Source organism: Sinohyriopsis cumingii, unplaced genomic scaffold (assembly GCF_028554795.1).
Source record: "Sinohyriopsis cumingii isolate HCF-2022 unplaced genomic scaffold, ASM2855479v2 utg002078l, whole genome shotgun sequence".
Taxonomy (NCBI): domain Eukaryota; kingdom Metazoa; phylum Mollusca; class Bivalvia; order Unionida; family Unionidae; genus Sinohyriopsis; species Sinohyriopsis cumingii.
Window position 1 is genome coordinate 225,139 of NW_028316125.1, and position 13,935 is coordinate 239,073.

Here is a 13,935-nt window from a genome sequence, read left to right on the forward strand (position 1 = left end):
AAACCTGTAAATACTCTATTATTTCTTCACCCATTTCTAGACTGGTTCACAGTTCTTCCGTATAATTAGTACACCGCTCCCTCGATAACTCGCGCCCGGATAACTCGCGATCCCGCTTATAACGCGGTGTCCGTCTTGGCTCCCGATTTTTTCCAGAGAAAATGTATTTAAAATATCTTTAAAATATGCTAAACATGAAAAAAATTACGATAAGAATTGATAAATTAAACCTTGACACATTGCTCGTTTTATCATCGAAAATGGTGATTAATGCCCGTAAAAATATAATCCATATTTTGCAATTTGCAAGCTCTAGAGAAGAATTAATTTCAGAGATCTCGAAAACGCTTAAGCCACCTGCTTTGTGGGAAATGTGTTGATCAGTTTACTGTGCTGATATTTACAATGACAGAATTCAGTGACTGAAAGACTCTTTGATGTACTGTTGCTAGTTCATAAGAGTACATTTAAAAAAAAAAAAGAACATGATGCAACAGCTAGGCGGCTAGTTCAAAGGCTTTGACTTGGCGGCCGAGTGAGAAATTATACTGATATTTAGTGATTGAATTCAGAGGCAGAAAGACCCAGTTTTAAAATCCTAGCGAGACCTCTGTTTAAAGATATCATATATTATGTAAGTTTTTAGGGTAAATAGTTGTCATTATACTGTAAATAAACAGTCTGGTGAAATAGCGATCAATGAAAACTTCTGGTAAATGTTAACAGGTGGCAACAGAGAATGAAATAAACACCAATTAAACGACTTCCTGTGTGAAAGTCACGTTCTAATCCTTTAATTCCGTTTCAATGTAAACATTATAATCACAACATAGTCTGTTCAATGAAAACATGAAAAGAGTCAATCGACCGTCACATCGAAACCCGTGAGTACTTCTGTGGGAACCTAATTACATGTACATGCCGGCTTTGTTTTGATCAACAACTTGGGGAAGTGTTTGTTGCATTAAAAAATAATCGATTACAAGAGACCTCGGGTGCTGGATTAAGGGTCTTGGAGCTGCCTTTGACGTAAAGCAAAACAGTAACAGAGACAACGACGACGATAGTGACTTCAAATGTTTCAGTGAAACTGATGTCATTAATGCCGAGGCTGTTTGGGAGAAATTAGTACAGACTCATGGTCCTGAGATGGGCGTTTCTCTTGGTGGAGGAGTGGATTTGTGCTGACAATGATTGCCCTACAGCCGAATACATGTCAGATGAAACTATAATTATTTCTATAGCGAACAAATTTGCAGCAGAAGACGATTCTAACTGGACTAACACAAGTGTTGAAAGTGATGCAGACACAGATGTTGCACCCCCACCCCTCTGCACAGGAAGCAAATATTTTGATATTGCCATAAGGTGGCTGGAGACCCAAAATGTTGACTACGTAAAGCTCATGCAGTTGAGAAATCTGAGGGATTTTGCTCGGCGACAGAGAAACCAAGGAGTAACACACACAAAAAAAAATTAACTGATTTTTTCAAAAAGTGAATTGATATTTGTCAAGCGTGGCACAAACGGCAAGTATTAACTTGTTCTAATTTACGTCGTTTTAAATTTGTAGACCAATTAAATATGTCAGTACTGATTAACTCTTGTTTTTTTTTTTTTGTTTCCCATTTTACTTCTATCGCATTCAAATCTATCTATCTATCGTTCGATCGACACTGTTTCTCGAAAAGAGTCGATCTTTTGTGTATAAAAAACTTCTAATTTGGCTCAAACAATAGAACTAGAATGCATACAATTCAACATAAAACTTAGTGACGTAGTACACAATGTGTGAAGTGGTACACATGTTCAGCGAACGGAAACCACGTGGAATAATGTTTTCGATGATCGCCTCAATATACTGTAATTTATCCTGAAATTTTTAATGTTGTCCTATGAGAAAATAATAAAGTACACCGTTATGAAGAGAAATTTATTAACAGTTAATCTCAGAACGATTATAAAGTGAGTATTCAACAGTATAATCTGCCTACCCCTCCCCCCTTATTTTTCGGTTATGTCGCCAATCACTTTATTGGTTTTGGGCTTATTTTATAGGTCCCTCGATAACTCGCCCCTCGCTTATAGTGCGGTCGATGTTTCTGGACCCCGATGTGCGCGAGTTATCGAGGGAATGGTGTACCGTGTGTCCTTAAATATCCAAAAATATATTAGACTGAAAGATGATTAAATGATCACTAATCAAAGTGAATACTGTGACAATATTCATGGTTACCTTAGAACACATGAACTTGTTCAAGGTAAACTGAAAAGGATAGAGATTTACAACCTCAGAAGCCAAAACCTCTTCCATCTCTAGTTCAGAGTACATTTAGTCAATGAAATTCTACCAGGAATATCAGTTTAAAGCCATGAAAAATAAGAAGCCACATTTTAATGTGATGTGATTTTTATTTTTAATGTAGCTTTAACAATTTTTCAGTCATATCGCTACGATGTCTGCAATGTGGCAGTTTATGGTGATGTCTTGCACTGGGGCATCATGCCACAGACATTTAGCATATGTCCCACCCAGTCACATTATCCTGACACCAGGCCGACCAGTCCTAACACTAACCTCTTAATGCTGAGCGCCAAGCGAGGCAGCTGGTAGTACCGTTTTTGTAAGTCTTTGGTATGACTCGGCCGGGGATCGAACCCACGACCTCCCGTATCCGAGGCGGATGCTCTAACCACTAGGCCACTGGAGCGGTCCACATTTTAATAGCAATCAGTCAAATTAGAGATAGATTTTACAGCCTTGGCAAATACGTTCTTTGCTATTAAAGGAAATTTACAGGGCATTATTGATAGATGTGTTCAGCTAATGCCTAATACTGTAAACGTTAAACAAAGGGGTGGTGGGGGCAAAAAGTATGAAGGAGAACATGAGATTCCATGTACAAAACTGGGGGATATTTTTAACTGCAAATCAAATACAATTGTATCTGTGCAAGATGATGATATGATGGATGTAGGGACAAATTAAAGTACTGCTGCAACATGGGGAAAATATTGTTTCTTCACATTCACACAAAATAACTGGCCCCACCCTTTTTACCTTCTCTTATTATTGCTTTTAGTTGCACTAGTCCAAAATCTGTTCATGTGACATGCAATGTGGTTCATTTGTAATATCTGTGTCATTTTCTTATATTGACTGACAAATCTGTCATATGTAACATGTACGAACTTAATGCTAAAGAAATTTAATAGACGGAAAGTCAAAGGAGTAAGCAATAACATTCACGACAATCTTAGAATTAGTAGGAACGATTCAAGATAAACAAGAAATAATAGAGATTTACAACCTTCGAAGCCAAAACCTACTCCACCTCCAGTATGGAGTGAAAAAGGTTTTACAGGGGATACCTGTTTAAAGCCGTGAAAAATCAGACCCACATTAGTAACTATCATTTCAATTAGCAATACATTTTATAACTTGGCAAAGATGTGGATTAGCAATTTCGGGTGATTTACAAGGCATTATTGATAGGTATGTGTTAAGTTTACAAGTTAAACAAGGGGTAAAAGAGGGTACGAACAAGAAGAAATTCCAATTACATAAAGCGTTAAATGAAACCATACAATACTGGAGGATAATTTTTGTACTGTAAACAAACTTATCTACTGTAGATACCTATTTTACAACTAAGTCTGAATAATAGGAGGCATCTCTTTTGAACTGCAAAAAGATTATATTTTGATGTACGTGTATGCACTGGAGAAACTATCTGCTACTGGATTAAATTTCAGGTAGATTTAAAGAATGTATTGTATCAAATTTTCATCCGCATTAACTGAACATAAAACAAATGATTTTATCTCCTAATGAAAATATATCTCTGTCATTGCTTTCACCCCTCCATTTTGTAATATTACATGCAAACTAATATGATGGCCCAACTAGCAATTCTATAAAGCTGTTAGTTAAAGAATGTGGCATCACATGTTTCGTACAGCCTGTGTAAAAACAGTAGGCAAAAAGTAAAAGTTAACATGTGTCTAGTTCCAGAGGAAATGTGTTGCATGGATGAATATATTTAGGTTGCAGGTACTAAACAGGCTGGCCATGCCAGAAGTTGTATATTGGATAGCGCTGTGTATACTGTAGATTCTGGTTAATTGGGCCATCTTTTAATTGGAGCAGTTGTTTATTTTGGACAAATCTTAAAGGATAAAATACATGTATATCTTTTTAACCCCTCCGCATAATTGGGGCAGCCACTTAACTGGGTCAAAGTGTTCAAGCCCAATGTGTCCCAATTAACCAGAATCCACTGTATTATATTATGTGGGAAAAAGTAAAGCAAACAAATTAAAAGTGACTGGCAGAATGAAACCCATTAATACTTACATATGATTTCTTTTTCCTTTCTTTTTTTAAAAGCAGAATCTTGCTCTTTTTCTTTCTCAATGTCTCATATTAAAATTACTATAATTAACATTTTGTGAAACATCTATATTGCCTCAGCATTCTTTGCTTGGAAATCTTTAACCTCTCATAATACACATATACAACTGCATTTTAATGGGCGTGTCTTTGAATATTAAACAGCATTGTGTACAACTTAAAAAGATCAGCCTAAGCTATGTAGAGCAGCTGAGCCAACAGGTAAGTTCCACATGCTGTAGTGGATGTCCACGATTACTTAATTACATTGATGTGACTTCTACTGGGGAAATAAAACTTAATCTGTTCACTACAAGCCATGATGTGGGTAATCCAAATGACCACAGTGGCATGTATGTGATGAACACACCGTGAAAATTAGGATTGAGGTCCACTGTGGGAATGTGGATTTAAAAACAAAACAAAACATGCTATGTATAATGTACCAGTGTAATTCAGACAATTCTTGTACTTCACAAAATTGGTGCCAATTCCCTTCATACACCCAAGCTGAGGTCTACCTACCAGTTAGTGAATTACCTTGTGTATTTGACTTCCCTTCAAAAGCCTCAAAAAGGTGACAACCCAGTCTGTTGTAAATCTATCATGGGTAAATACCCACAAAAACAGTGCAGCACAGGCCTTTCAAGTGCTTGAAAATCATCACCAACACATTCCAGATCACCCATTACTTGAACATTTATTACCTGATTCCATTTTCTCTGCTGAAACTTGATCTGATCCTTGAGAGGTGGTTGCCTTTATCTCTTGGATATCTTTTTCATTCTGATCTACATTGGAAGAAATGAGAGGCATTCAATATTAATTGTTAAAATAATGAACAATTCTCCTGTGGATGGTGATACACAGGTAAGTCACTTTCTTGTGTACACATATAACTCGAATCATGTAAATCTCTTGGATGTCTTTTTCTTGCTGATCTACATTCAAATTTGGAAGAAATGAGAGGCAGTTAACATACGTACTGTCTTTCAGGACAACCCCAATATCAAAACGACCATCCATCCATTCAAAACAATTAGCATTAGAAAGATTTTCAAGATTGGCGGTATGATAGGTACAATTTTCAATCAGGATTAAAGTGATTTGCTGCATCATCATCTACTGATCAATGGCAGTATGCTTTACAAAAAAGACATGGTGTGCAGAACACTTGGCACAATCTGTCAACAAGTGCAATGCATGGCATCTTAGCCTGAATAGCCAGGACCTATTTAGTAATTTTAAAAAATGAATAAATCTCCTGTGGATGGTGATACACAGGTAAGTATATTCTTTCTTGTGTACACATATAACTTGAATCATGTAAATATGTATGTTGATTGCAATATTGTTTTCTACGATATACAATGTCATGATCTCACTTGGGATATTTTTAACTGTGGTGAGCATTTATCCTTGCTATATCATATCTCAAATGAGGCCTGACACTGAAATAGCTCAAAATTCTGGGCCTGAAGCACATTCTGGAGGGTCATTTGTCATTTTTCTGACCCTATTAGTTTTATATTGTAATCAAGAGTTCCTTAAGGGGACTAAAGCTCTACTGGTATAAAAGGATTTCCAGGAAACCAAAATCATTTCATATTTTTAACTGCCAAAAAGGTTTGTTTAAATTTTGACTAACTTTTTTTTCTTTAACTTTACATCCTGAAAAAGAGTTGCTGGGGAAGATAAACATCATTGTTCTTGTTAACTTGTTGAGATCACATGTCAGAGACAACATTCTCACTGACTTTAATCAACACTTGCAGAATTAAAGGGCTTTGACCAGTCAGGAACAAATCCATTCTTTCTTTCAGATTTTTTTTTACTGATTTACTAGTAACATGGGAACCATATATATGTGGACCATGGACTCAAAAACTAATACTATATTATTTTACAGTAGTCTCGTAACATTCTTTTCAAAGATAAAGGCATAATTAATATGCATGATCTCTTGCTTAACTGAAGTCATCAAAGATCTTGATAAACCCATTTATCTTAGTAATGTTAGTTTAGAAATACTGTATAATCTCCAAATCTATTGAGACAACAGGCTCAGCCAATAAGATTCCTTTATAAATATATGCTAATCTTGCTTGTTATAAACCTGCTAAAGCATGGACCAAACATGGCCAATCAAAATCTGACCAGAAATGAAGTTGTAGAGACTTCTCAAGTTCAGCCAATGAGATGCAAGGTTATATCATTTTATATGCATGAATCTCACTTATAATTACACAAAACAAGATCCTGAAGATATATAAGCCTATGATGTCTGATTCAAATCATATAAAGGGATAAACTGGCTTAAAATAATTTCTAGGAATTCAAGATAAGACCATTTCTTATTTTAACTGCAAAGTGCTGAAATCATCTCCGATACTTTATAGCAACAACAAAAGAATTTCAAGTAGCCACTGTGACTGCCATGAAATTATATCAGCAACATTTAGAGTAAACAAGATATTACAGACATCCTTCAGTAAAAACTCCATGTGAATATATTACCATCCATTAAACAATATTAAGACTTTTTAAAAGGCTGATAAAATCTCCAAGACCATTACAAATCTGCAATTCTGGATGCCTCTAAGAGAAAACCCCGATTTTGGACCATAACAAAAATAATAAAATATCTCCATGATATTAAACAATTTGCTAAGTTACTCAATGATTGGCTCAAATAAAGTCTGTACAGACACAACTACCAACAATAATGTCATCACATCAAAGACTGTTGCTAGAATCAATTACGCAGATTGTATGTGGAGATGGATTGTCAGTGTAAAGAATCTGATCCTGGATAATCATGCAAATCGTTCTTTGATAACATGATTTTAGTTGCAGTTTGAAATATGGATAACAGATTTCCATATCTAGGACAAAAATGCATTTTTGTTCTGTGTTCCACAAAATTTTTGTCCCATACAATTCAATTGTTTGCATTCATTCTAAAATTCTGTTTAGAGTCCACTTCTTTCTCACATTTTCTGGGACTATAACAATCTCAGTCAATCACATGCACGATCACTTCATTAACATGTGTTGATCTGATGCAGTCATGCTTTTGCAAGATCCTGATGATGTAAGCCCACATTCAAGTCTGATCAAAATCAGCTCAGCTGTACTATCACATTCAAGGTGGCAGCAAGCTCAGCCAATCAGAAGCAAGATCACTTCATACAGTTTGCTCATTATCAAACTCCTTTGAGATCTTGATGATGTTCAGAACATATTCCAAATCTGATCACAACTGAATCTGAAAAATGGCCTCCCATAACAGTAACATCAACATGCATAATGCTATATACCCTGGCATTCAACTGCCCCATTTCCCAAACAATGTGCAGGAATACATAAGGTCACACATACTGAATACATAGGGAGAAACTTCAAAATAAACTAAAGCTGAATATTGATCAGGCATTATTCAAGTTATTCTTCAGATATATCTGTAAACCAGGTTTGATAAAAATTGATTCTTATTTGCTTGCATTATGATGCTCACAAGTCATTACAGATACAAACACGAATCAATGTCAAACTACTGACAATAAATTTGTTTCTTAACATGCAACCAAATACATGGTCTAATCTAAATTATTTGAATATGTACACATACAAAAAATGTAAGAAATAGCCTTTGCCTTTGCCCTAAAACCAAGTAGGTATTGCATACCTACCATAACACAATTCCCAAATCCCCTGACACAGTTGTCAGTTCAAAAACACAATTTTCAGTAATCTTTGGGGAAACAAACACTTCTCTATATGCACATTAACATGTAGCATGAATAAACAGTGAACAGTCCTGCTTAGAGCTCATGTAAAACTGCCTTGGCAGAAATTTAATGATGTCAGATCAGCTGCATTTTCATTTAGCAACACAAATATATTGTTCTGGGGAAGTAGTCATACCAGCTTATTCAAGATGGCTGCCAAAGGATCAACTTGGTTCTATTTTCATTCAGAACCTATTGCAAAAGAAAAAGACTGTACAAGAAGAGTACCTCACAGATTGGGTGCCAACTCCACTTTACAAACCCTAATTGATTTCTACTTGCCAGTTTGTGAATTACATTCTGCACCTGATTTCATCTTCAGAGGCTTAAGAAAAGGTGGCACACCAGCCTGTCACAAATGTTGAGAAAACACCCATACAAAAGTGGAACACAAGCCTGATTTCACCTGAAATTCCTGGATGTTACACTGTCAAGTGGTGGTGGTGGTGGGGGGGGGTAATTTAAAGACAGCCTGGCACAAATTAAAGATGTGCAATGAATGCAAGAGGTCATTAAAAAAAATCCCATTACAATAAGACCATCCCTTCATAAGGAATAGCAATTAAAAAATGCATGCCAAGCCCTGGTGAGGAAAAAGTGTAATCCAAATGGACAAAAAGTGTAATACGAGCAGAAAAAGAGTAATCCACATATAACATAAATTTAAATGACCATACAAACAAAATGATTTATTTACCCCTCTGGTGTTTTAACATCAATTACTGCTTCACATTTTCATATGTAGCACTTTCAGCTTTAGAAAGCAATAGACTGTCATGTTGCATTTCAAAACACTTTGTACCAGCGGAGACAATGAATGTTTTGCACACCAGTAGAGGAACACTGGGTTACTGTGCCTGAATCTGAATTTATTTTTAGTTTTGATGACATGATACTGAACAATCTCTCACTGTCAGCATTAGAATGGCAAAGAACCAATATTCATTTCATAACCTGATAAAGAAGAGGAAATTTATATCTTCCAGTCTTTAAGGTAGGAAATAAGGTGCCATTGCACATCAACTCTGTCCGCATGAAGTCCACTGTCTGAGGTAGAATGCCAACTTAATACTTCAGGAATTCTGTTTCTAATTTATCAACAGCCTTACCCGCAGCAAGGTGCATCAAATGACAGGGACAATCTATTATATACTCTTATGGAGGCATTTTCAAAATATAGAATGCAACTCCTTTATGAATACCAGTCATCACTGTCAGCTGAAAACCCCATAGAGTTCTGACAACTTATATCATGTTTCTTCAAAGCATTATCAAGCAAATCAAAATCCTTTCTCCAGTGCAATCTACTGTTAATTTTGGTAATGAATGAAAAACACTCTGACTTTTCCCTTTTCGTTGTCAGAGTATCTGACACAACACAGACTGGGTACAACATTTTGTCGTCATAATCATTACTCTCATCTGCAGCAATACTAAACGGCCTGATTTTCATGGCTTCATCTATTTTAAGTGAAGTATCTTCAGCTAAACAATATTAGATGATTTTGTTCTTGCACATGCATAGTTTTCTGCAATTATGGAATCAGAAAACATCCGTTTGAACAAATGACCAACATGCTCTGCTACCGCTAGGGGTAGTCCGTGTTCTATTAAGAACTTGGTAAATAACACCTCTGCATTTATAACATTCATGTCTGCAGTAGAGTTCTGCTGTAAAAACGAAGTTACCTTAGTACTGGATTTAGAAAGATGACCTTAGTACTGATTTAGTAAGATGAGCTAATTTGATGTGTTTCTTTGTTTTCAAGCATTTTTCCACATCCAATTTACCACCATGACCATTATTAAAATCCTTTCCACACAGCCTGCAATGGGCATAAAGCTGCCCTAGAATGGAAAGCTAAGCTATGTCATTCGCGCATTCATCTCTGAATCTTTGGAGGAATCGGTTTCTTGTATTTTTCTGTCTCATCTGTGAAATTAATCGAAAAACATTTCTGCTCTAACTCACACATCAACTTGAATCCATTTGATGACTTTTGGCGCCAAATATTAATATTCTTTCCACACAGCCTGCAATGCACGTGATACTGCCATAGAATGGAACGATGTATTATGTCATTCACGTATTCATCTTTGGAGGATTCTGTTTTTTGTTGTCTTTTTCTAATCCACCTGTGAAATTATTTGAAAAACAGTTTTTGCTCTAACACATGAATCGAATAGAATAAATTTGACTTGACTTTTAGCACCAAACACCTACAGACTGGTTCTGTACTAACTATAATCAGAACAAAAATCTGAGTCAGCACAGATCAAATATTAGAAAACCGGTCTGTTTTTCCCTAATTAAGCCATACAGCTGCTATAAAGAGAATATCGATGATGGTGTAAGGAAAGTACATGTAGGTCTATTGTACTCTTGCCATCAGACATGACATACAGAACATCATAGATTGGTTCTCTAACAAACATGAATCATAACAATGAATCTGAGGTCAAAGGTATACGGATATGTCATAATTTGAACAAAACATGTGACCATCAGCTCCTTGCCAATCGCAATCAATTGACTGTGGCAATCTCTGATGTACAGAAAGTCCACCAATGTACATACGAAGATAAATTGAAAACCAATCGAATCCAAACCCATTCCTATCTGCACCATGTACAAACTCCAAGCATTAGGCTTGGCAGTGACTGCACAAACATTACAATGAAGAACAAAAATCACAGTCCCTTGACCTATGATGGGAAAAGGAAGATGTCACTGGTGAAGAACAATCTACTGTATCAGTAACCTTAAAACACTCAAACTGCTTCACACAACATGGATAATTGTAGCTTGCGAGAAAATGTCAGAAAGACTGGACCCAATTACCTTTGGCTTTGAAAAAGCTAACCAATGGGTTTCTGCAATTTTGAGTTTACTCATGTCACAAATATTTGTATGAACCAGAAGGCCTGACTGACATGATTTATTCCCAGTATGTTTGAAACTTGTTACTGTGCTGCGATTGTATATATACATAGTGTTTTTAGTTAGCATTTGTGCTTCAAGTAATAATTACAGTATTTTACAGTCAAGTTGCTCCTCTGGACCAAAAATGTGAAGATAAATTGTTGTGTGCTTTCAGGAAGAATTTTAACAGGAAAGTTTGCTACATGTATTTTGGAGTAGCGGTAACAAGATTTTCAAGATGGCTGCAACTGTGGCCATAATGGAAGATAGATCTGTATCATTTTCACTTAGGACCAACTAGACATCATAAAAATTCTTGTTGATAGGATGATCAATGCTGGAGGAGTAGTGATAACAAACTTTTCAAAATGGCCAATGTGTTGGCAATAATGGATTTCTCAGCAGCACCTTTCTTCCCATCTAGGTCAAGCTAGACATTGAGATGAATATAAGTGTAAAGTTTCAGGGCAATGGTCCTAGCAGTTTAGGAGGAGTAACAATAACAAGCTGCTAATGGATGGATGGATGATGGACAATGGACAACAGACCATCCCATAAGCACTTCTGGGTCATGACCAATAGAGGTAAACAACACATGGTGTGAGAGACTAATGTAATGTCTTTAGTATATACCATGGAACAATTTAGTACATACCATGGAACAATTTAGCATATACCATGGAACAATTTAGTACATACCATGGAATAGTTTAGTACATACCATGGAACCATCATTCAATTATAATGTTTTTGAAAACTATCTTCACACCTATTTTGTCACGAGTTTTGTGGCTACAAAGTGCTTAAACAAAATGACCAATGGTCTGTACAGGAATAAATTTAACAAAACAACACAAGATACATTATATCTGAACTTGATTCAATTATATTCACTAATACTTATATTATTTAATAATATATTATGAATCTTTTACAATGAAATCAAGATTCCTATCCTTTTCAAATCAGCCATCTTAAGTTGTCTGACACATATATCAGAATACAGCCCATCAGGTATCCACCTATCTGCTACCTGATTACCCCTTGCATTCATGTATTTGTTTCTAATGCTTGCAATTTAGTACCAAAATACAGTCCATTTTCTCAAACAACTTTTTTAATGTTAATTAAATAAATGAGATACAAACAGAAAGTACAAAAGAAGCCACCATATGTAGTTCACAGCTGATTTCATAACACCTGGACATCCCCTTTTAAGTCACTTTACCCTCCCTACAAGAAATGTTCTCACCTGTTTTCTCCTTTACGGACTGAACATCTCTTTGAACTGTATCAAGTCGAACTCCATGTGAGGTCACAGCTGTATGCATCTCCCGCTGTTCCTTCTCCTGCTTCTGTAATTCAGTGTTCTGCCTATTCTCAAGAGTGTCTGCCCTCTTGTTAACAGTGACCACCCCTTTCTCAACTGTATCCACCCTATTCTCAACAGTGTCCACCCTCTTGTTAACAGTGACCACCTCTTCCTCAACAGTATCCATCCTATTCTCAACATTGTCCTGCCTATCCTGAACATCTTCCAATTCTGTTCTTATCCGCTGTATAAGTTGTTTATACTCCTTTTTCATAGAGTCCACAGTATCTGATGTTCTCTCCTCATGCATCTGCAGATCACGTCTGAGTCCAGCTATAGCCGTCTTAAGGGCAAGCCTCTCCTCATGTTCATCAAAGGAAACATGGATTGGGATATCATTTATCTGCAAAGAAACATATCTAAACATGTAGCTATATGTACTTCTGCAAAACTAAATGTTATTTCAACATTAAGGTGTTGTGAAATCTATCTGCCTGTGTCAACAATATAAAGTTTTGATGTCTAATCTGTCTTTACATGGACTTGAAAAGGGGCAGGTAAGTGGTGCAATCACTGGATGATAATAAAAATAGTCTTGGACCATATTAAACTATACTACTCACATACCCTCCCATTTGTTTGCACCCCCTACTGATTTTAAAAATGAAGTGCATCAAGGATATAAAAATGCACAAAACATAGTTATTTCATTCACTGATTTATAATTTCTAACCTGATTGTCACCAAAGGGTCCCTAACACTGTTGAATTATAGCGTTTGAATTCAAATGGAAGCTCCCCATGTAAACAAGTAAACAGACTACTTAATGTCCATTTGATTTAAAGAATATTTAAGAAATGTATGAACTCCTATTTAAACAGAGATGTTAATCCCTACTGGCTGTAGAGTATGTAGTTGGTATATCAAGAGATGTTCTCTATCTTTCCTATAAAAAGCGCTACTAGAGAGCTATGGATCAGATTTAACAACTTATATCATCTGATATTTAGCACAATCAATGTTGTGGTCAAATAAATATTAAAATGCTTAGACACTGGGAAATCTTGGTAATTATGGATATCCCTCAATTATTCTTTTATTCTCACTTTCCCTTTTAGTCTCACATATGTACTGTTTGCCACATTTAGTGCTGGGGAGCAAACAGATGACGTGGTACAATGTCCTCTTCATTTGATTTGTATTTGAGGTTTGTAAATATTCTTCTAGATTTTAGATTTATCCATAGAAACTGCAATTAATGTTCTCACTATCTAATATTTTGTTTGCAAATGTTTTTCTGTTAGGCCTGGATGTTTGCTAGAAAACTAAGTTCTTATTAGCTGGTAACTAAATTAATAACAAAGTCTCTCTGAAAATATCGGCTGAAAATCTCTTGTGGACTCAGTTTGACAATAGGAAAGAGAGTTTTAATTGCATGCTTGAGGAAATAATTATCTTTATTATATGTTAAGATAGCCGGTATTAGGCTGCAATGTACCGAAACTTTCTGAATTGT

At 35.9% G+C, this 13,935-nt stretch overlaps 1 protein-coding gene across 1 annotated transcript in view; it reads right to left on the reverse strand.

Annotated features, from left to right (window-relative positions):
• The window catches only part of LOC149771174 (NACHT, LRR and PYD domains-containing protein 3-like), a 72,665-nt gene that overhangs the window by 17,292 nt on the left and 41,438 nt on the right, over positions 1–13,935 (reverse strand). Inside the window, exons 4-5 of the mRNA XM_089948772.1 lie at positions 12,360–12,822; positions 5,101–5,184 (exon numbers count right to left, since the gene is read on the reverse strand). Coding sequence (XP_089804898.1) covers positions 5,101–5,184; positions 12,360–12,822 — 547 coding nt within the window. The remainder of the gene's footprint in view (positions 1–5,100; positions 5,185–12,359; positions 12,823–13,935) is intronic.